We start from the raw sequence: 23,036 nt of genomic DNA on the forward strand, positions 1-23,036 counted from the left end.
AATCTTTGTATTGCTTTTCGTATCCTGAATTTTTCGTAAGCAGAAACTTTCGTATCCAGAGGTATCACTGTAGGTGCATATCTGACCGACAACACCAGTGCCGAGTGAACGTTTGTGTCAGTGTTTATGCATTCCCGAAATCTGTACAAGTCAGACAGATTTGGTTTCACATCTCCATTGAGTGGCATTATTCCGATAATGAAATTACATATTTTTCTCTACAAGAGAAAATATAGACCCTGATGTGTTTTAATGCTGGATCAGATTCATACTCTTGTAAATACATTTGATAATCTAGTTGCAAAGTAAAAATACTAAACGTATTTGCGTCCTATTACTGCTATCTCAGTTACGGACAAATAAAACATGCTAGAGTTTTAATTAGGCCCTAGAAGCGCCCAGAACTTGAAATCAGGATACAGAGTTCCAAGGTAAATGAAAGGTAATCTCTTAAGTTTTACCTTCCGTTCCTGCGGAAATTCAAACCTTGAATCCTTATTGTCGATGTCGACACTTTCCCTGCAGGGGTCAGGAAGCACTAAACCAGTTGCAGGCTTAGTGAAAATGACAGTCAACTGGAATTTCACATACAGGTCTAGCAGACCAAATAAGGGAATCCATTCAAGGTAGGTAGAAGGCACATACACAAACCCACAGCTATAGTAATTTCAAGTTAATTCTCTAGTATGCTTCCATCAGGACGACATGGCTTGAGCCCAAAAAACGGATTTTGAGCAAAGCGAAAAATTCATTTTTGGGTGAGAGTACCATGTCGTCCTGATGGACCCACCCTTTTGCTGACCCCTCCCAAAATTACTCTATCTGCGGCTATTTCTGCTTAACGACAAGAAAGGGAATGGCGTCGTAGTAGTAATAGGGAAAGGGGTCCACCGGGTACCTAGATCGGCACCCCCTTCTTTCGGCATTCTTCCCCCTTACATCAAATAGTTAAATCTATTCGGGGTGAAGATTGCTATGTGTCGTATCTAAAATACGTCCCCTGATATTATGCGATATCCTTAATTGGATACTCGCGCCAGGAGTTACAATCCTGGAGACCTTCGGTTTATTTCTCTGGGAGTATCACTGTGGCAAATATCCCTTAGAAAGCTACCTAAAGGAACCCTTCCATCACGACATGGCATTTTCACCCAAAAATAGATTTTTCGCCTAGCTCAAAATCCGTTTTATGTACTGATTATGTAGTTTGATATTCAGAAATTGAAAATTAGCATAATGCCTCTTTATGTACTGATTATGTAGTTTGATTTTCAGAAATTTTTTTTTCAACATAATGATAAAAAAGCTATTTGTAAAACAATGGTTTGTATCTATGAAAGATCTATTCAAAATCTTTTGATTATTACAGTGTCTGTGGTGATTACCTACTGTGCATTCTCAAATGTTTGAAAAGGGGCAAAAGCACAGCTGGCAGACACTTGTTACCAATTTTGCAAGTGGATAGCCATCGCAAGTAGAGGACAACTACTGGATGGGCATCTGACACACGTGGTCCAAGTCAAAGGTTCACTCGATAGCTCAGTGCCTACTGCCTGCCTAGTACTGTTTGATCTGGTGAAACTGTGTCAAAGCCAGAGAATTGTGGGCAAATCCAAGCGCTCGTCGAGCATTCACCCTTGCCCTTTGCTTATCAGACACATCAACAAGATGGCCGAAATCGGAATGGAGGGCAATTCCGAGGCTTCGTGCGCCGTCAGACCTGAATCGCGAGTGAATACTACGTTGCAGTTGCCAGAACTTTTATAATTCTTCATCGGCCATTACCAGCTTCTGCCAGAAGGTTTCGTATTCGTGCAGGAACAAATCAAGGATTCAAAAGTGCAGAATTTTTTCTCGTCAAGGATTCAAAAGTGCAGAATTTTTTTCTCATCAAGGATTCAAAAGTGCAGAATTTTTTCTCATCAAGGATTCAAAAGTGCAGAATTTTTTCTCGTCAATGATTCAAAAGTGCAGAATTTTTTCTCATCAAGGATTCAAAAGTGCAGAATTTTTTTTCCTCGGATTGAAAATCAGACAAAAGTCATTTCCATTTTATTATCATAAATTATATTCTTGTACAAATTATATACAAAATATAGCAACACCACTGTTATACATAAAATACAAACTCATACACCAGCATCACTGCGATATGAGGAGGAGAGAAATGATTACGACTGGAAATTAATTCACGCCATTAGAAAAACGAAAAAGAAGAGTTGAATGCGTTTCCAATACCATTGTTAAATACCTCTTGGTATCTCCACTAAGTCTGCTGCTGACCTTAGCAATTAGGAATATGACAAAGAGGGCACAAGGAAGGAAGGGGCTCTAAGCTCTTACTTACAAATACAATAACACAGAAAATCACTTCCCACGAACATCATCGCACTCCCATGTTCCGGGACGTCCTCCCCCCCGCGTCGCCAGCGGGCTGCAGACGACGCAGGCATTTTAACTCCCGGTTTTGAGCAGCCCACTCGCCACCGAGGTCTCTTCGACCGCCAGCGGGCTGCAGACGACGCAGGCATTTTAACTCCCGGTTTTAAGCAGCCCACTCGCCACCGAGGTCTCTTCGACCGCCAGCGGGCTGCAGACGACGCAGGCATTTTAACTCCCGGTTTTAAGCAGCCCACTCGCCACCGAGGTCTCTTCGACCGCCAGCGGGCTGCAGACGACGCAGGCATTTTAACTCCCGGTTTTAAGCAGCCCACTCGCCACCGAGGTCTCTTCGACCGCCAGCGGGCTGCAGACGACGCAGGCATTTTAACTCCCGGTTTTAAGCAGCCCACTCGCCACCGAGGTCTCTTCGACCGCCAGCGGGCTGCAGACGACGCAGGCATTTTAACTCCCGGTTTTAAGCAGCCCACTCGCCACCGAGGTCTCTTCGACCGCCAGCGGGCTGCAGACGACGCAGGCATTTTAACTCCCGGTTTTAAGCAGCCCACTCGCCACCGAGGTCTCTTCGACCGCCAGCGGGCTGCAGACGACGCAGGCATTTTAACTCCCGGTTTTAAGCAGCCCACTCGCCACCGAGGTCTCTTCGACCGCCAGCGGGCTGCAGACGACGCAGGCATTTTAACTCCCGGTTTTAAGCAGCCCACTCGCCACCGAGGTCTCTTCGACCGCCAGCGGGCTGCAGACGACACAGGCGTTTTAACTCCCAGTTTTAAGCAGCCCACTCGCCACCCAGGTCTCTTCGACCGCCGCAGTCGCGGGGTCACGTTCGTTTACGTTTTCTACGTATAAACTTGCACCAGTTAAAATTTATTTACATTTTCTTTACATACACTCAAAAACGTTGCACAAATATATATATATTATATATATATTTTGAGAATATGAACAGTGAAAGGGCCAGTAAGGGGCATTAAGTTTGTCGATACAAAATCCTTATCCTTTTTTTTTTTAATTTTACTTAAGACTGGTCGTGTATACATTCACAAGAGAACAATGACAAATTATTAAAAAGTCATCAGAATTGAGCAAAAATGAGGAATGTCTACAGACATAAATTAGAAATTAGAAACAAAACACACCAATTTTGAGAGCGATCATTTTTCTCCGCGTTAAAACAAGCGTATTGACAAACCACTTTTTTTTTTAGCATAATGAATCGACCATTAAAAGTACGGCCATCTGCCGACTTGATTCTCGTCCCGTTCGTCTATCTATGACGCTAGATAATGCCGGAACTTTTCTCGGACTCCCGTCGCGAGACCACCACTTTGTGCCCCATGTTACAATCTTGAAATATACATCAGCATGTGTAAAACGCATATACGGAACTGTTTACATAAAGAGTCTACTTATTCAATGTGTTTATGTACATACGAACGGTATATATATGCTTCCGTGTCACTTATTTGCATGCAAACTTCATAGTTGTTGATGTTACCAGGAAGGTACGAAGCAATTGCTAGACGTCTCAACGCAGGGCTACAAAGACTACCTTTGTTGGGTACAAAGACAGTACCTTGAGAATGCATCAAGGTTGACTAAAATGACTGGGTACCTTCAATTTGTTTCCTTGGAAAGTACATTCATAAGTGTACAGATTTTAAAGCATATACATACAGTACGAGTGTTTACAATATTGCATTTTTTTCAAAAATCTGGAATATGTGTATACATATATATATACATTTACAGCGTGGTAATCCCTTGCATATTATTAATTACAAATAACAATTTTAATAGCTCCATTAACTTGAACGTTTAGCTAGCCTAGGGTACTGTACTCGCCCCTATCTCAACACCCCCCCTACCCACCCGAGAGCTACCAGGATACCCAGGGATACTGTACAGTATACAGTATATATATATATAGATACCTTGTCATGGAGAGTATCGGTATGTTATATAAACGGCTAGACTAGAAAATGAGACAAAAAGCTGGGACTAGCACAATTGAAAAAAATTAAAAAAAAAAAAAAAAAGTCTTAAACGCTACGATTACAGTTCTATCAGAGTATATATATATAACATTCTCTGCGCTTGTAAACAAGTGACGCTAGACATTTTAAATGTTTTAGAATCGTTACACACCACTATACACAGCACACTCGCTCGGCGTCATCATCGACGACAGTCCTCCTCTTTGACTAGTATTACAGATTGGGAAGAACCATGTGGGGTTTAGTAGCTGCTGTTGCTGCAGTTCACAGAAAAAAAAAAAAGGGTTACGCTTCACCGGGAGGAGTCGCAGATCTCCGTTTCTCGTTCGCACTACCGTACTTTGGTCTCCCAAGCACGACTACGGAGAAAAAGCTCTAGTTAAGAGGCACAGGAGTTAGTCTTCTGGAAGTCGAAGGCCATTCTCAGAGGCAGCGTCCCCCCTGTCCCCCCCCACACCCCTGCACGACGACAATTCTGAGATTCAACCGAGCGTTAGGTAGGTCTCGCGCCCCCACCTCTGAGAAAGTGGCGTGGTTTGGGTCCTTACACTACATATCACAAGGTGTTTTTTTTTTTTCACAGTTGGAAGTCTCGTTTTTACATAACATGCTAGAGATGATATAATAATGAAGTCCTTCACATGGTATGATAGTTTTCCCCATTGGTTTTCGTTAATTTAGTCAGCGGATGGGTCTTGCCCTGCTGTTTCTTCTGGCGGACCTCCACCCGGCAAGTCTGACTCCTGCCGCCCGGAGGAGGCTTGTGAGAAGGCGCCGCCTTCCCCGGTGAGGGCAGCCTCTCGATAGGGGATATAGGGCCGAAGGACATAGGCGTTGGTTTAACAGAATGAGATGGGGGTTGAGATTGGGCTCTCGTGAGACTTGGTTTAAAGTTATAATCTAAGCTTGACTTGCGCTGGGGGACTGGAGGCAAGAACCGGTCGGGCGTCGAGCTGTCGCTCTTCGCTCGGACGCTCCTCGTCTGGATCTTGGGCGGCGGGGGGGCTCCTCCGCCCTGACCTTGCGGGTCTTCGAACTTCCCCACCAGACTCTTGACGCAGATTTCCTCTGACGATTCCCTTTCGAGATCCCTGGCATCCGCTTCCGTCCTGACCAAGATCTCGTCGAGTAAGTGACTGGAATAGGTGGGGGAGATGGGCGAGGTGTTCAGCACTTCCAAACTGTGAGATCGTTTACGAATTCCCTTCATTCTGAACCTCTCCTCTTCGGTTTTCTGCTGTTCCAAAGCCAACGTCAACTTCTTCACCTTTCCACCCTCGGCGTCGACATCCGCCACCGGCCCTTCAAACTTGGCCCGCTTCTCCGAGAAGCTGCGTCCAAGCGCACACCTGGCATTTGTGTCGGTCTTGGGGGCGACGCCTGGACTGCTGCAGCCGCAGTAGCTCTGCGAGCGCAGGCACGTTGGGGAGAGGACGACAGTTTTCTCGGGATTCTTCCTCTGCTCTGGCGAGACGGAACTCTCTTGCGTCTTCCCTTCCAGGAGTTCCCTCTGTTGTTTCACAGTCCCCTGAACGAGGACCTCCACCTCCGAAAGGGGACTCCCCTTGCTGTACGTGCTCTCGCTCTCCGACAGTTCCGCCTCGGACGTCTGTTGAGTGCTGGAACCAGACTTGTGCTGCCACGTTGTGCAGGAGGATATGTTGGGCTGGGATCTCGTCAACACCGACGTATTTGTACTATCTGGAATGCAAACGGGTAAGGTTGGGTTGCTGCTGTGGTGGTCTCTGAAGTTCTCCGGACTGTCAGCCCCCATCCCGTCGTCAGTCGGCTCCGCGGGAACCGCTCGTTCGACGGGGGGAGGGCTCCTGTACGGGGCTGGACCGTAGGCTTTGACGTTGGCCACGGTTTTTGCCTGAACGTTTTCGTCGGTCGAGACACTTTCGCTCGACTCCATTTCGGTTGCGTCCAACTTTAAGTTTTCGGCATTGTCATACTTTCCATCGGAAGACCTCGCCTTGTTCCTCCTAATCGTCCCAGGCGAAAACATTCCCGTGTCTCTTTCGAAATACGTTCCACTGATGTTACTCGGTAACGTCGATTCGTCAACGGATTCTTTGAGAGGCTTGATGTCAAAGGGACCGAAAGAACTATTTCTCGAGGGCACCGTCGTCCTGGTGTCGCAAGACCCCCAAGAGCTCTGCCTGGAAGGAAACTCTCTATCCTGCAAGACCACGGCACTGTCGAACGATCCCCAAGAACTATTTCGAGATGGCGTTTCCTTGATTTCGCCAACCTGTGGATTAACGGCGCTCAATCGCTGCTGCTTCCGTTCTTCCCTGTCGAACACCTTGTCCAGTTTGACGGAAAACGGATCGTCCCTCTTCACGCCATCCGATCCCGCCGATTCCTGGCGCCCATAACTGGGCGACCTGATGACCTCAACTTTTGGAAACTGGCCGCTCAGAGACCCCGAAGAACTCTGTCTCGAAAGCGGCGAGTCCCCGTCTTTGGCGTTGTTCTTCACATCACTCATCTTCACCTTCTCCTCCAGGTCCTGTTTTTGCCTTTTGACAATCCCGGTGGGGGTAACAACAATGACGGATTCCTTTGGCACAAATGGGCATTCTCCCACTTCCACGCTCTCGTCTACCTGCGCCGCCCTCTCTTCCAGCCAGATCTGCGAGGGAATCAAAACAGCCTGATGCTTCTGCGCAGCCGGTTTGGTCTGCGAAATCACCGGCTCGCTACCCAGCAGCTCCGCGCTCGGACTGAGCAAGGTCTCGATGACTTTGTCGAGCTCCGCCGTGCTCGACAGATGGCCGAAATCATCGCTCGACGAGGTGGTGTTCTGGAGCTGTACGGCGGCTACATCTCCCTTCTTTGAGTTTTGAGATTTGCACGTCTGCACGCTCTCGAACTCGTTGATCCTCTCCTTGACCGAAGAGGAGAGCTGAAGAGAGGATACTTCGTTGATGGTGTTCCCGGGCGGGGGGATGTCCGCGTAAAGGGGATTGAGGGCTTCCACCACCGCCACCGGCGATGACGACTCCGAGTGCTGGGCGGTGGATCCCTCCATGCTGAACTCCCTCAGGTCCCTCTGCTGCAGGGTGACGTGCGCTCTCCAGGACTGCACATTCAGGGACTGCGAGAGCCGCCAGGATTCTCCAAAATCACCAGTGCCTGAAACAGATGAGGAATTGTTAATGACCATGAAAAATCAATCAATTCAAAGGGGAAAGAAAATGCAATAGAGAGGACTTGTAAAAGATAAGGTATTGTCAAAAAATGAAGGCATGGTTTGAGGAAAAAAAAAATTAAATTCAAAGAAAAAATGCAATAGAATAACTGAAATATATAAGGAATTGTTAACCCTTTTACCCCCAGGCTCTCTCGTAATTTCCAACCCTTAACCCCCAAGGGGTTATTTTTTCCCCAGCACATTTTGCAGTATACTGTATCTTTTTTGAATTGCTCTAACAGCCTTAATTTTTGTCATAGAGAGGTCAGGTTGGTCTCATTCTCTTGGAAAATGCCTGAATTTTCTCAAAAAATTATCAAAAATATTAAAAATTTTAAATAGCATTTTTTTTGCAAGGACGTACCGGTACGTCCATGGGGGTAAAAGGATGAGTTTTGTGAAACGTACCAGTACGTCCTTTGGGGGTAAAAGGGTTAACAATGAAGATGACATTGTTGTTTAAGAAATAAAAACAGACAGGCAAAATGGAACAATCAATAAATTCAAAGAAAGGAATGCAATTTTGCCCTAGGGTAGGCTTCATCTAATTCACGTGCCTAAGATTTTCAACTGTAAAGGTAAAAAAATAGTCGTGTTTCATATGAAATAAATATCAGGTTATTGCAAATCTCTGATTCAAAATAAAATCATATAATGGGCTATTTGAAAGAACTCTATTTTGTGTTTTATTAAAGGTGACCCAAAAATTTTTTTTATCAATTTGACCAAAAGAAATATTTTTGTCTTATGAAGTTGATCAAAACAGTTATTATTTTTATCAAGATGAAAAATTTATAGTTTTCTTATCAAGTTTATGAAAAATTAGTTTTCATTAAGCTCACCCCAAAGAAATTTTTCATCAAGTTGACACAATTTCTCATCAATTTGAATGAAAAAAAATTTTTATCAACTTCAAATATTTTTTTTCAAGTTGATTAAAAACAAAGTGACTAAAAAACCTATAAAAAGGAATTAGCAACACTTAACTACTCTACTGTACTATAAGTTCTTATATATCAATAAATATCTGGTTTTCATATACGGACAGCAGTTCAAAATTATTATTTCAAGTACAGTATGTGAATAGGAACAGTATAGGCTACTTTCTAGGGAGAGAATTGAAGGACTATTTAGGACGAGGGTATTACTGTCTTTACAAAAAGAGGAATTAAATCTCAAGAGAACAGAGAATCATTGTTTGAAAGATTGGAAATTGACAAAATACAAATGGCAGGCAGAGTTAAGATTGCAGAGGTGATAATAGCGTCACAACAGAGCTGGTGTGGGCACGTGTTAACCCTTTTACCCCCAAAGGACGTACTGGTACGTTTCACAAAAGCCATCCCTTTACCCCCATGGACGTACCGGTACGTCCTTACAAAAAAATGCTATAAAAATTTGTTTTTCATATTTATTGATAATTTTTTGAGAAAATTCAGGCATTTTCCAAGAGAATGAGACCAACCTGACCTCTCTATGACAAAAATTAAGGCTGTTAGAGCAATTTGAAAAAAATATACTGCAAAATGTGCTGGGAAAAAAATAACCCCCTGGGGGTTAAGGGTTGGAAATTTCCAAATACCCCGGGGGTAAAAGGGTTAAGGATCGATGGTCAGGAGGGATTGGTAGGAACCTGTTATTGGGAGAAGATAAGGTGAAGGATGATATGGAGAGAAGAGGTTTGGTGGAAGAGGATAAGCCTTTGATAGAAGGCATTGGAGAGGGCGCGTCAGCCAACCGGCCCCTTAATGTAGGGATAACAAAGGTGGGGAAGAAGATGACTGAATTTACAATCATCTCATAATCAAATGAATGTCTAAATTGACAAAGAGTGTTCTCATGATCAAATGAACGTCTAAATTGACAAGAGTGTTCTCATAATCAAATGAACGTCTAAATTGACAAGAGCGTTCTCATAATCAAATGAATGTCTAAATTGACAAGTGCGTTCTCATAATCAAATGAATGTCTAAATTGACAAGAGCGTTCTCATAATCAAATGAATGCCTAAATTGACAAGAGTGTTCTCATGATCAAATGAATGTCTAAATTGACGAGAGTGTTCACATAATCAAATGAATGTCTAAATTGACAAGTGCGTTCTCATAATCAAATGAATGTCTAAATTGACAAGAGCGTTCTCATAATCAAATGAATGCCTAAATTGACAAGAGCGTTCTCATAATCAAATGAATGCCTAAATTGACAAGAGTGTTCTCATAATCAAATGAATGTCTAAATTGACGAGAGTGTTCACATAATCAAATGAATGTCTAAATTGACAAGAGTGTTCTCATGATCAAATGAATGTCTAAATTGACGAGAGTGTTCACATAATCAAATGAATGTCTAAATTGACAAGTGCGTTCTCATAATCAAATGAATGTCTAAATTGACAAGAGCGTTCTCATAATCAAATGAATGCCTAAATTGACAAGAGTGTTCTCATAATCAAATGAATGTCTAAATTGACGAGAGTGTTCACATAATCAAATGAATGTCTAAATTGACAAGTGCGTTCTCATAATCAAATGAATGTCTAAATTGACAAGAGCGTTCTCATAATCAAATGAATGCCTAAATTGACAAGAGTGTTCTCATAATCAAATGAATGTCTAAATTGACGAGAGTGTTCTCATAATCAAATGAATGTCTCAATTGACAAGTGTTCTCATAATCAAATGAATGTCTAAACTGACAAGTGTTTTCTCATAATCAAATGAATGTCTAAACTGACAAGTGTTTTCTCATAATCAAATGAATGTCTAAACTGACAAGTGTTTTCTCATAATCAAATGAATTTCTAAATTGACAAGAGTGTTCTCATAATCAAATGTATGTCTAAATTGACAAGTGTGTTCTCATAATCAAATGAATGTCTAAATTGACAGGAGTGTTCTCATAATCAAATGAATGTCTAAATTGACAAGAGTGTTCTCATGATCAAATGAATGTCTAAATTGACAAGAGTGTTCTCATAATCAAATGAATGTCTAAATTGACGAGAGTGTTCTCATAATCAAATGAATGTCTCAATTGACAAGTGTTCTCATAATCAAATGAATGTCTAAACTGACAAGTGTTTTCTCATAATCAAATGAATGTCTAAACTGACAAGTGTTTTCTCATAATCAAATGAATGTCTAAACTGACAAGTGTTTTCTCATAATCAAATGAATTTCTAAATTGACAAGAGTGTTCTCATAATCAAATGTATGTCTAAATTGACAAGTGTGTTCTCATAATCAAATGAATGTCTAAATTGACAGGAGTGTTCTCATAATCAAATTAATGTCTAAATTGACAAGAGTGTTCTCATAATCAAATGAATGTCTAAATTGACAAGTGTGTTCTCATAATCAAATGAATGTCTAAATTGACGAGAGTGCTCTCATAATCAAATGAATGTCTAAATTGACAAGACTGTGCCAGGAATTCTTCAAAAAGTCTCAGAATCCTTCCATTCTCTCACCTTCTCCAGCGGCATCTTTCGGGAAGAGCAACCCGGCCGTGTGGTCGTCCGGGGACCACGACTTGGGACGCCTGCCCTGCTGGAAGTCGCAGGAACCGGGGACCCGCACGGAGAGAGTGTCGAAAGCCTGGTAGTCGTACTTGCTGATCTCCTCCGTGCTTTTGTGCAGGTTCTCGCGGTTGACGCTGTCCACGCCGTCGTTGCTGTTGGGCGGGGGGCGACTGCGCAGGCCCGACCTGTTGGCCGGGGCGGTCGCCGACTTCAGGTTGGTCTCGGACTTGCTGCGCCAAAGGATGTTGTGACGCTGCCTGCTCGCGTCCAGGATTCCCTACGGAGGAGACGGTGAGGGTAAGCGTGGGCGTTCAAAGTTTAATAAAAGTAAAAAAATGAATCATCATTATCATCTTCATTACCTTGCTGTGTTCAAATGTAGAAATTCATTACCTAATGAAATTTTTATGTCTGTTTTATAAAAATAAAATATATTCATGAAAGATATTTTTATTTTAAATTGACCCCCATAGAGGATTGTGTTGGGGAAGTATTATTAATGTTTGATGAAAACATCTTAATTCCATTTATAAAGAACTTATTTCTATACCTCATCCTTTAAATCCAAGAAACATTAAACGCAATAGGAAAATGAATGAAAAGGAACTAGAAAAAGTATAGATGATGTTAAGGTATCAATCATTTTGTTGAAAAGAATTAGCTATGTTCAATTTAATAGTAATGATAATGTTATCAATTTGAAAAGTTACGAAACACTTTTTTTTAACCCTTTTTCCCCCAAGGTAAGGTTAAATTTCGAGCACATTTTGCAGTATATTTTTTTTAAATTGCTCTAACAGCCTTAATTTTTGTCATAGAGAGGTCAGGTTGATCTCATTCTTTTGGAAAATGCCTGAAGTTTCTCAAAAAGTCAAAAAATATGCAAAAACATGTAAATAACAGTGTTTTGCAAGAACGTACTGGTACGTCCTTTGGGGGCGAAAGGGTTAAGAATATCTTGATAATGTTAATCATTTGAAAAATTAGTCTGGGAGGAACGTAAAGAGTATAGGTCCCCTTTTTTGTTTTTGTTTCATTTGTTGATGTCGGCTACCCCCCAAAATTGGGGGAAGGGCCTTGGTATATGTATGTATGTATGAAGCATTTCTTAACCCTTTTACCCCCAGGCTCTTTGGAAATTTCCAACCCTTAACCCCCAAGGGGTAATTTTTTCCCCAGCACATTTTGCAGTATATTTTCTTTAAATTGCTCTAACAGCCTTAGTTTTTGTCATAGAGAGGTCGGGTTGGTCTCATTCTCTTGGAAAATGCCTGAATTTTCTAAAAAAAATATAAAAAATATGAAAAAAAAAAATTTTATAGCATTTTTTTGCAAGGACGTACCGGTACGTCCATGGGGGTAAAGGGATGAGTTTTGTGAAACGTACCAGTACGTCCTTTGGGGGTAAAAGGGTTAAAGAATATCTTGATAACGTTAATAATTTGAAAAATTAGTCTGGGAGGAACGTAGAGAGTAGAGGTCCCCTTTTTGTTTTTGTTTCATTTGTTGATGTCGGCTACCCCCCAAAATTGGGGGAAGTGCCATGGTATATGTATATATGTACGAAGCATTTCTTAAAGAATATCTTGATAACGTTAATTATTTGAAATGTTACAAAGCATACATTGATCGGCTGACGATACGATTTCACTGACCTCGTAGGTTTTCAGTTGGTTGCAAAACGCCTGGTTGGGTTTGATACAAGTTCTCTTCTTCTTGACCAAGTTCAGCGCTTCTTCTAGGCTCATGTTGAAGGCCTTCATGGCGTAGGCGATGACCACCGAGGCCGAACGGCTTATGCCCATCTTGCAGTGGACAAGAACCTTGGATCCTCGGGTTCTGTTGGAAAAAGAGGCATTCTATTAGTTACAGTCTTAGTTGATTGAATTTACAGTGTAATAATAAGAAATCATTATTATGACTACATTATAATGCGTAAATTTTAGCCACCCGTTGAGACACTACCGCTAGATTGTTTTTGGGTGAGTGACCAGACAGTACTACAACGGATGCCGAATTTTTCCCACTGCTTACACATACACCGAATAGCATACCTACTCCTTACGCATTCTTCTCCTTTTGCTCATACATCTGACAACACTAAGACAAATAATTCTTCTTCACTCAAGGGGTTTAACCCTTTTACCCCCAAAGGACGTACTGGTACGTTTCACAAAAGCCATCCCTTTACCCCCATGGACGTATCGGTACGTTCTTGCAAAAAAAATGCTATAAAAATTTTTTTTTTCATATTTTTGATAATTTTTTGAGAAAATTCAGGCATTTTCAAGAAAATGAGACCAACCTGACCTCTCTATGACAAAAATTAAGCCTATTAGAGCAATTTAAAAAACGTATACTGCAAAATGTGATGGGAAAAAAATAACCCCTCGGGGGTTAAGGGTTGGAAATTTCCAAATAGCCTGGGGGTAAAAGGGTTAACACTACACTGTAATTGTTCAGTGGCTACTTTCTACTTGGGAATGGTAAAACACACTCTTTAGCTTTAGTGGGTACTGCAATAGCCTCTGTAAAATGGTCTTCCTCTGCCTTGGGTTAAAGTTTTCTACTCCTGCTTGAAGGTACACTCAGGTACACTCTTCTACCTATCCCTTATTTCCTTACCTCACTAGGCTATTTTCCCAGTTAGAGCACTTTGGCTTATAAAATCCTATATTACCAACTAGGGTTGTAGTTTAGCTATTAATAATAATAAACGCATATTCATTTCCCACAAACCTTTCATTTGCTTTGACCTTCCCCATAGACTCTCATCAACTTCTCTTACTCTCTCGTAAGCACTCTGCTACCTTTCTTGCCTCACATACATCAAAGCGTGAATTTCATTGCCACACTTTCCAAAGTCAATGCACAGTTACTGCCAAAGGTACATTTTAAGATTTACAAACGGTAGTTTTAAAGGTCACTCATGACTGGCAGAGGTAAGGGACACTGACAATGCCCGAGAGACTGACCAGCGCTCAAACCCCATCGCCACCTACGACCATGATGGGCCCTTAGCTCACAAGGATGGTTAGGTTGTAGACACTACAAGAAACTATCAAGACAAGTGGGTCTTGAATCCCAATTCGGCAGATGACCAGGCAGGGACGGTTCCAATGAGCTACCGCAACAGATTTCTACTTTAAGAGGTACTTCTGATACCTGAGGTACCTCTGATACTTGCGCTACTCACTTGACTTGTGCTATGTACTTGAAGGTACTGTCCCAGTGCTTCAGAAGTTCCGTCTTCTCGTCGTCGTAGACGCGGATGTTCAGGTAGTCGAACGTTCCCGGGTAGAAGTTGTCGATCTCCTTGGTGACGTTCAGGATGTAACCCACGCTTTGGGGCGGGAGTAAAAAAGACAACGTTAGAATATATATTCAATGATTTCTGATTCATCGTCGACATTATTTCTGTTTTTATGACGGCTTTTCCATCGAGATGTCCTAAAAGAGGTGCTGTTTATTCATCGGTGAAGTAATATAACAAAATAAATTAAAAAACGTTTGGAGACACAAACAAAAATTCAATCAAAATCATAAATCACAGATATTGTATCAAAATGTCATATAGAAATATTGTAATAAAACAATATACAATTTAATACAGTAAGTGAAAATACATTTGCCAATAACCCGGTATCTATTTCATAGGAAAGGGGGACCACTTATTGACTTTTGAAGCCATGGGTTAGCAATTCTTGCCTCTGCAAGTCACTATAAGTGGAAGAAATGACATAATGTTCTTCAAGGTATTAACTATAGTCGCTGCAGTCAGAAAACATCCCATTAAAGTGACTCTCAAGTTAGTATAGTTCGAAATTTGTAAGGCGATGCATTGCGCGGTAGGCAGCGTGATTGGGTGTGACATAATAGAAGGGTGGGGCTTATATCGTCCGGAATCTTTGTGGCGACTATCGGCAACCCAAAATCAATGGAAGAGTTCAATCTTTTTCTATTCTCTATAAAAGGAAATATTTAGCAAAAGGTAAGGAGGTGTATGTTGCGTTTATGGATCTGGAGAAAGCATATGATTGAGTTGATAGGGAAGCAATGTGGGATGTGATGAGGTTATATGGAGTTGGTGGAAGGTTGTTGCAAGCAGTGAAAAGTTTATACAAAGGTAGTAAAGCATGTGTTAGAATAGGAAATGAAGTGAGTGATTGGTTTCCGGTGAGAGTGGGGCTGAGACAGGGATGTGTGATGTCGCCGTGGTTGTTTAACTTGTATGTTGATGGAGTGGTGAGAGAGGTGAATGCTCGAGTGCTTGGACGAGGATTAAAACTGGTAGGCGAGAATGACCATGAATGGGAGGTAAATCAGTTGTTGTTTGCGGATGATACTGTACTGGTAGCAGACACAGAAGAGAAGCTTGACCGACTAGTGTCAGAATTTGGAAGGGTGTGTGAGAGAAGGAAGTTGAGAGTTAATGTGGGTAAGAGTAAGGTTATGAGATGTACGAGAAGGGAAGGTGGTGCAAGGTTGAATGTCATGTTGAATGGAGAGTTACTTGAGGAGGTGGATCAGTTTAAGTACTTGGGGTCTATTGTTGCAGCAAATGGTGGAGTGGAAGCAGATGTACGTCAGAGAGTGAATGAAGGTTGCAAAGTGTTGGGGGCAGTTAAGGGAGTAGTAAAAAATAGAGGGTTGGGCATGAATGTAAAGAGAGTTCTATATGAGAAAGTGATTGTACCAACTGTGATGTATGGATCGGAGTCGTGGGGAATGAAAGTGATGGAGAGACAGAAATTGAATGTGTTTGAGATGAAGTGTCTAAGGAGTATGGCTGGTGTATCTCGAGTAGATAGGGTTAGGAACGAAGTGGTGAGGGAGAGAACGGGTGTAAGAAATGAGTTAGCGGCTAGAGTGGATATGAATGTGTTGAGGTGGTTTGGCCATGTTGAGAGAATGGAAAATGGTTGTCTGCTAAAGAAGGTGATGAATGCAAGAGTTGATGGGAGAAGTACAAGAGGAAGGCCAAGGTTTGGGTGGATGGATGGTGTGAAGAAAGCTCTGGGTGATAGGAGGATAGATGTGAGAGAGGCAAGAGAGCGTGCTAGAAATAGGAATGAATGGCGAGCGATTGTGACGCAGTTCCAGTAGGCCCTGCTGCTTCCTCCGGGGCCTTAGATGACCGCGGAGGTAGCAGCAGTAGGGGAGTCAGCATTATGAAGCTTCATCTGTGGTGGAAATGTGGGAGGTTGGGCTGTGGCACCCTAGCAGTACCAGCTGAACTCGGTCGAGTCCCTGATTAGGCTGAAGGAACATAGAGAGTAGAGGTCCCCTTTTTGTTTTGTTTCATTGTTGGTGTCGGCTACCCCCCAAAATTGGGGGAAGTGCCTTGGTATATAGATAGATAGATAGATAAAAGGAAAATTAATACAATATTGTTTATGCTATAAGCTAAAGTAGAGGATATTCTGACATGTAAGTAAAAGAAATGGACGTAGGCGAGACATATAATAGGAAAGATAGATAATACATGGACAAGAAGAATAAGAGAATGAGTCCCTGTTGATTACAAAAGAAGCGGGCTAAGAAAGAGAAGACGATGGATTGACGAGCTAAAGAAGTTTGCGGACATAGACTGGCACGGGAGGGCTATAAACATATGGGAGTGGAAGGATATGTCTAGGGACTTTGTCCTGCAGAGGACAAGTTACTGATGATGATGACGAGCTAGTTAAAGCTTCCCCACTCACCCGTTCTTCTGCAGTTCCTCCAGGTTCGAGGCGTTCCACTCGGAGCCCAGGTAGACGTGGGGGAAGATCTCCGTGGCCGCGTCCATCTGGCCGAGGATCACCAGCATCTCCTGGTCGATGTAGGACTTGAATTTGAAGAGGTCCATGGCCAGCTCCTCCTCCAGTCTCTGCCGGATGTACTTGGATGTCACCTCGTCGATGTCCACCTGCGTCATGATGGCCTTCAGCTTGCCCCGGATGAGGTATTCAGTCTCTTCCCTGCGGGGGAGTCGAGAAGATCGGTCATCAGAAGCTCTCTCTCTCTCTCTCTCTCTCTCTCTCTCTCTCTCTCTCTCTCTCTTTTGTCGTTTTCAAAAGTTCAAACGCGTCATCAGAAGCTCTCTCTCTCTCTCTTTTGTCGTTTTCAAAAGTTCAAACGCGTCATCAGAAGCTCTCTCTCTCTCTCTTTTGTCGTTTTCAAAAGTTCAAACTCGTCATCAAAAGCGCTCTCTCTCTCTCTCTCTCTCTCTCTCTCTCTCTCTCTCTCTCTCTCGTCGTTCTCAAAAGTTCAAACTCGCACAAAATATTTCTATGTTAAACAGGCTTCAAACTCACATTTTGCAGTATATTATTTTTAAATTGCTCTAACAGCCTTAATTTTTGTCATAGAGAGGTCAGGTTGGTCTCATTCTCTTGGAAAATGCCTGAATTTTCTCAAAAAATTATCAAAAAATATAAAAAACAAATTTTTATAGCATTTTTTTGCAAGGACGTACCGGTACGTCCATGGGGGTAAAGGGATGAGTTTTGTGAAACGTACCAGTACGTCCTTTGGGGGTAAAAGGGTTAACAGGCTGACATGTCTCTTTTTATAGTTTACACAGGCTGAAATAAGTCTATTTTTTAAAGGCTGACATATAAGTCTTTTTAGTTTATACAGGACAGGCTGACATAGGACTCTCTTTACAGTTTATATATGACCGGTCTATTTTATTTTAGTACACTATTCTTAAAATATTTTATTTTTGTTCATTACTTCTCATATTGTTTATTTATTTCCTTATTTCCTTTCCTCACAGGAGGGCTATTTTTCTCTATTGGAGCCCTTGGACTTGTAGTCTTTCTGCTTTTCCAACTAGGGTTGTAGCTTAGCTAGTAATAATAATAATAATAATAATAATAATAATAATAATAATAGTCATTCCAACCAGTCTTATTTCAAAAAAGGATGAGACATAACTATAACTCGAGGAGCTTACGAAGACAATCTCTTCCTAGACGCCATTTTTTTTCAACTAGTTAAACCTATACAATTAGTGTTATTACAAGCAGCACATTGCTGCAGATTCCTACAATATCTTTAACTTACATCAGAACTTATTTCTCCTTTCAAATTGAATCCTTTGGGAAAAAAAATTAGTCAGCAAATGTTACTTTTACATTGACGGGTAATCCTGAGGCTTAATTTTAACTACACATTATCATCATTATTGTTATTATTATTAGCTAAGTTACAACCCTAGTTGGAAAAACTAGATGCTATAAGCTCAAGGGTTCCAACAGGGAAAAATATCCCAGTGAGGAAAGGAAATAAATTATGAGACAAGTAATGAACAAAATGTTTTAAGAACAGTAACAATTTTAAAACATTTTTCATATATAAACTATACAAAGACTTATGTCAGCCTGTTCAACAAAAATATTTGTTGCGAGTGTGAACTTTTCAAGTTCTACCGATTCAACTACCCGATTAGGAACATGGTTTCATAACTGGGTCATAGCTGGAATAAAACTTCTAGAATACTGTGTAGTGTTAAGCCTCATGATGGACAAGTCTTGACTATCAGAATGACTGCATGTCTAGTATTACGAACAGGATGGTACTCTCTCTAGGAAGATCTGAATGTAAAGAATGGTCAGAATTATGAAATATCTTAAATCTAACCTAAATTAAGGAAACCATTGTATGCCAAATTGACGAGGTACATCGCAACATTGAGATATCTAATGGATATTAACCCTTTTACCCCCAAAGGACGTACTGGTACGTTTCACAAAACTCATCCCTTTACCCCCATGGACGTACCGGTACGTCCTTGCAAAAAAATGCTATAAAAATTTTATTTTTCATATTTTTGATTAATTTTTGAGAAAATTCAGTGATTTTCCAAGAGAATGAGACCAACCTGACCTCTCTATGACAAAAATTAAGGCTGTTAGAGCAATTTAAAAAAATATACTGCAAAATGTGCTGGGGAAAAAATAACCCCTTGGGGGTTAAGGGTTGGAAGTTTCCAAATAGCCTGGGGGTAAAAGGGTTAACTAAGAGTGTCAACACCGGATATCGAATCTCATGGATAACTGTTCATCGACTAGGAGCCACATTTTTACTACATGCGAGTGAGTGAGGGGGATAATGTGCGCATATATGCAAGACATATTGCTTGCCATATATATAGATTTCTTTCTAATTCCTTATTTTATTTTTCTTACTATCAAAGGTTCCATAAAACTGACATCTCTTTCATTAACCCTTTTACCCCCAGGCTCTTTGGAAATTTCCAACCCTTGACCCCCAAGGGGTTATTTTCTTCCCAGCACATTTTGCAGTAAATTTTTTTTAAATTGCTCTAACAGCCTTAATTTTTGTCATAGAGAGGTCAGGTTGGTCTCATTCTCTTGGAAAATGCCTGAATTTTCTCAAAAAATTATCAAAAAATATGAAAAACAAATTTTTATAGCATTTTTTTGCAAGGACGTACCGGTACGTCCATGGGGGTAAAGGGATGAGTTTTGTGAAACGTACCAGTACGTCCTTTGGGGGTAAAAGGGTTAATAATGATATTGATGATGATTACTGGCATAAGTAAATATAATTAAAAGTATGTCATTAAACCTGAAGGTGTCCGGTCCGAAAATCAACCCCATTAACCCTTTTACCCCCATGGACGTACCGGTATGTCCTTGCAAAAAAAATGCTATAAAAAAATGTTTTTTTTCATATTTTTTATATTTTATTTAGAAACTTCAGGCATTTTCCAAGAGAATGAGACCAACCTGACCTCTCTATGACAAAAATTAAGGCTGTTAGAGCAATTTAAAAAAAATATACAGCAAAATGTGCTGGGAAAAAAATAACCCCTGGGGGTTAAGGGTTGGAAATTTCCAAAAACCCGGGGGTAAAAGGGTTAATATGTCATTAAAGGTTACTCAAATGCCAAGTTAAACTTCAATTCTCATATACGATTCTTTCCTTCCAATATGAGCTCTCTCGTTGAGAAAAACTTAAATGCAAAACTAAATCCTTTGAGGGAAATGAATCGAGAAACAGTGTTCAGAGTGAAAGAATCGGAGCCATTGTAGGGTGACGGCCAGATCCCGTAGAAAACGGGAGTATTCTGAACTGTGGCCGTCGTTCTAAAAACGATTTTGGCGGGAGAAGCTAACTTAAAAAACCCACCTAACCTATGCTAAAAGACGTGTCCTTACCAAGGGGAGCTCCGCCCCCCTCCCCCTTACACAACAGTTTCCTTACCTACGAGTACGACAGGAGAAGCTAACTTAAAAAACCCACCTAACCTATGCTAAAAGCCGTGTCCTTACCCAGGGGGGCTGCACCCACCCCGGACCCCCCCTTACACAACATATTTAAGATCCGTAGACCATTTCCAAACGTTTTTATTCTATATAAGATAACAGTCGGAACGATAATAAGCAAATTAGGACGCTTGGCCGTTGCGCTACAAACTACCCGAAGAATCTAAACAAATATCTATTTCTTCTCTTTTGGTTTTCGCGTTTGAAGCGATTTTGAGGATGAAGCGTCGCAGATATTAGTAATCTCCTTCGGATATACAACCTGCAAAAAGGAAAATATCAGCAGCAACTCACTTGTTGGTGAGCGAATCGGGCGAAGGCGGCCTCCGCGACTCGAGACTATCCATGGCATTCCACTCGTTGATGCAGGACTGGTCGGAGGTGACCCCCCGCTCGTAGAACCCGACCCAGTCATGGTTGAGGCCGCCCAGGAAGTAGTGGGCACCCTGGGCTCGGCAGCTGGACTTGTGCAGGGTCTGGAGGGCTGACCTGTGATGGAAAGGGCACAATTTAATGATGTCGTTAGGTTAGGTTAGGCAGAATGTCCTCAAATGACACAAATCATAAAAATCAGATATTGTTGCAAAAGTTCACAATTAAATACTATGATTAACCCTTTCGCCCCCAAAGGACGTACCGGTATATTACCGGTAAGTTCTTGCAAAACACTATTATTTACATGTTTTTTGCATATTTTTGATGACTTTATGAGAAACTTCAGGCATTTTCCAAGAGAATGAGACCAACCTGACCTCTCTACGACAAAAATTAAGACTTTTAGAGCAATTTGAAAAAAAATACATAGCAAAATGTGCTCGAAATTTAACCTTATGGCGAGGGTAAAAGGGTTAAAAAAACTAACATAACATAAAGAAAGGTTAGGTAGGGAAGAAGGTCCTCAACCGTTGCTGTATAGTTCCAGAGCTTGGTGGCACATTAACCCTTTTACCCCCAGGGTATTTGGAAATTTCCTACCCTAACTCCCAAGGGTTATTTTTTTTTCAAGCACATTTTGCAGTATATTTTTTTTAAATTGCTCCAACAGCCTTAATTTTTGTCATAGAGAGGTCAGGTTGGTCTCATTCTCTTGGAAAATGTCTGAATTTTCTCGAAAAATTATCAAAAATATGCAAAAAAAAAATTTTAAATAGCATTTTTTTGCAAGGACGTACCGGTACGTCCATGGGGGTAAGGGGATGAGTTTTGTGAAACGTACCAGTATGTCCTTTGGGGGTAAAAGGGTTAGGAAATTTATAACTGAAAAAGAACCATGTGAAATAGTACAATACTATAGTTTTTGTCCCCTAGATGTAAATTTTAGTAGATAAATAAAAGTGCTGTATGTGCAATATATTTTTTAACCCTTTTACCCACAAAGGACGTACTGGTACGTTTCACAAAACTCACCCCTTTACCCCCATGGACGTACCGGTACGTCCTTGCAAAAAAATGCTATAAAAATTTTTTTTTCATATTTTTGATAATTCTATGAGAAACTTCATGCATTTTCCAAGAGAATGAGACCAACCTGACCTCTCTATGACAAAAATTAAGGCTGTTAGAGCAATCTAAAAAAATATACTGCAAAATGTGCTGGGGAAAAAATAGCCCCTTGGGGGTTAAGGGTTGGAAATTTCCAAATAGCCTGGGGGTAAAAGGGTTAAAACTAAGTGTAAAACAGAATACAAAGTAAAACAGTTCTCTGAGAGTGCAGACCTCTGACAATGCAGCTTATTTCTCAAAACCAGCTGGTCTTTCCGACATGCAAACCTTGGGGTTAAGGTCGACCTTTCGCTTGCCCTTGACCTTTGACCCATTCTAAATTGAATCACTTCCAGTATCTACATAATAATTCGTCCCCGAAAGTTTCAATACTTTATGAGTAAAATTGTGATCAGGAAATTGCTCATAAACAAACAGACAGACAGGGACGAAAATCTAACCTACCTCCAACTTTGTTGGCGGAGGTAATAAATCATTTTGAGTTTCAGATGTTTTCAATTTAACACACACATCTCTCTCTCTCTCTCTCTCTCTCTCTCTCTCTCTCTCTATATATATATATATATATATACTGTATATATATATATATATATATATATATATATATATATATATATATATATACTGTATATATATATATATATATATATATATATATAATATATATATATATATAATATATATATATATATATATATATATATATATGTACCAAAAGTGAATGTATTACGTATATTTGTATAATGAAAAGTGCCGAGAGAGAGAGAGAGAGAGAGAGAGAGAGAGAGAGAGAGAGAGAGAGAGAGAGACTGTCTATCATACAGTATTTTAAAAGAAAAATACAGTAGTGTATTATAATACATTAATGCAATATGAATAAACATAGATATTCACAATAACAACAATAATTGAACGGTCTGGCAACAAATGGCATCTTTTGTAATCGTAAACAAAACATGAAGGTGTATGACGCAATAGTACTTTTAAGTACATTCTACTTACTTAACTGTACTTTTTCTCAAGTAGAAAGAAGGAAGATAATTTAAGTATTTGATTTATTATAATAATTTTCATATAGATAAATAATAAAGTATATATTTAAACGGAAAAGATCTCTCTCCTTTTTTCGCTTT

At 40.8% G+C, this 23,036-nt stretch overlaps 1 protein-coding gene across 1 annotated transcript; it reads right to left on the bottom strand.

Annotated features, from left to right (window-relative positions):
* Positions 1 to 2,037: 2,037 nt before the first annotated feature.
* On the bottom strand, positions 2,038 to 20,886 carry LOC137633612 (uncharacterized). The gene is made up of 6 exons (XM_068365876.1): positions 20,695 to 20,886; positions 16,825 to 17,082; positions 14,316 to 14,462; positions 12,775 to 12,958; positions 11,069 to 11,396; positions 2,038 to 7,538 (listed from the first exon to the last, which is right to left on the bottom strand). The coding sequence occupies exons 1-6, from the start codon at positions 20,745 to 20,747 to the stop codon at positions 5,035 to 5,037; spliced, it is 3,474 nt and encodes a 1,157-aa protein (XP_068221977.1). The 5' UTR covers positions 20,748 to 20,886; the 3' UTR covers positions 2,038 to 5,034.
* Positions 20,887 to 23,036: the final 2,150 nt, after the last annotated feature.

Source organism: Palaemon carinicauda, chromosome 43 (assembly GCF_036898095.1).
Source record: "Palaemon carinicauda isolate YSFRI2023 chromosome 43, ASM3689809v2, whole genome shotgun sequence".
NCBI classification, from domain to species: domain Eukaryota; kingdom Metazoa; phylum Arthropoda; class Malacostraca; order Decapoda; family Palaemonidae; genus Palaemon; species Palaemon carinicauda.

Bases quoted from the DNA above. Each gene is read 5' to 3' on its own strand.
- LOC137633612 (XM_068365876.1), bottom strand. From the start codon at position 20,747: ATGGATAGTCTCGAGTCGCGGAGGCCGCCTTCGCCCGATTCGCTCACC. The intron at 17,083-20,694 runs GTGAGTTGCTGC...ACTCCCCCGCAG, and splicing joins CCCGATTCGCTCACCAACAA to GGAAGAGACTGAATACCTCA. The intron at 11,397-12,774 runs GTCAGTGAAATC...TCTCCTCCGTAG, and splicing joins ACCAACTGAAAACCTACGAG to GGAATCCTGGACGCGAGCAG.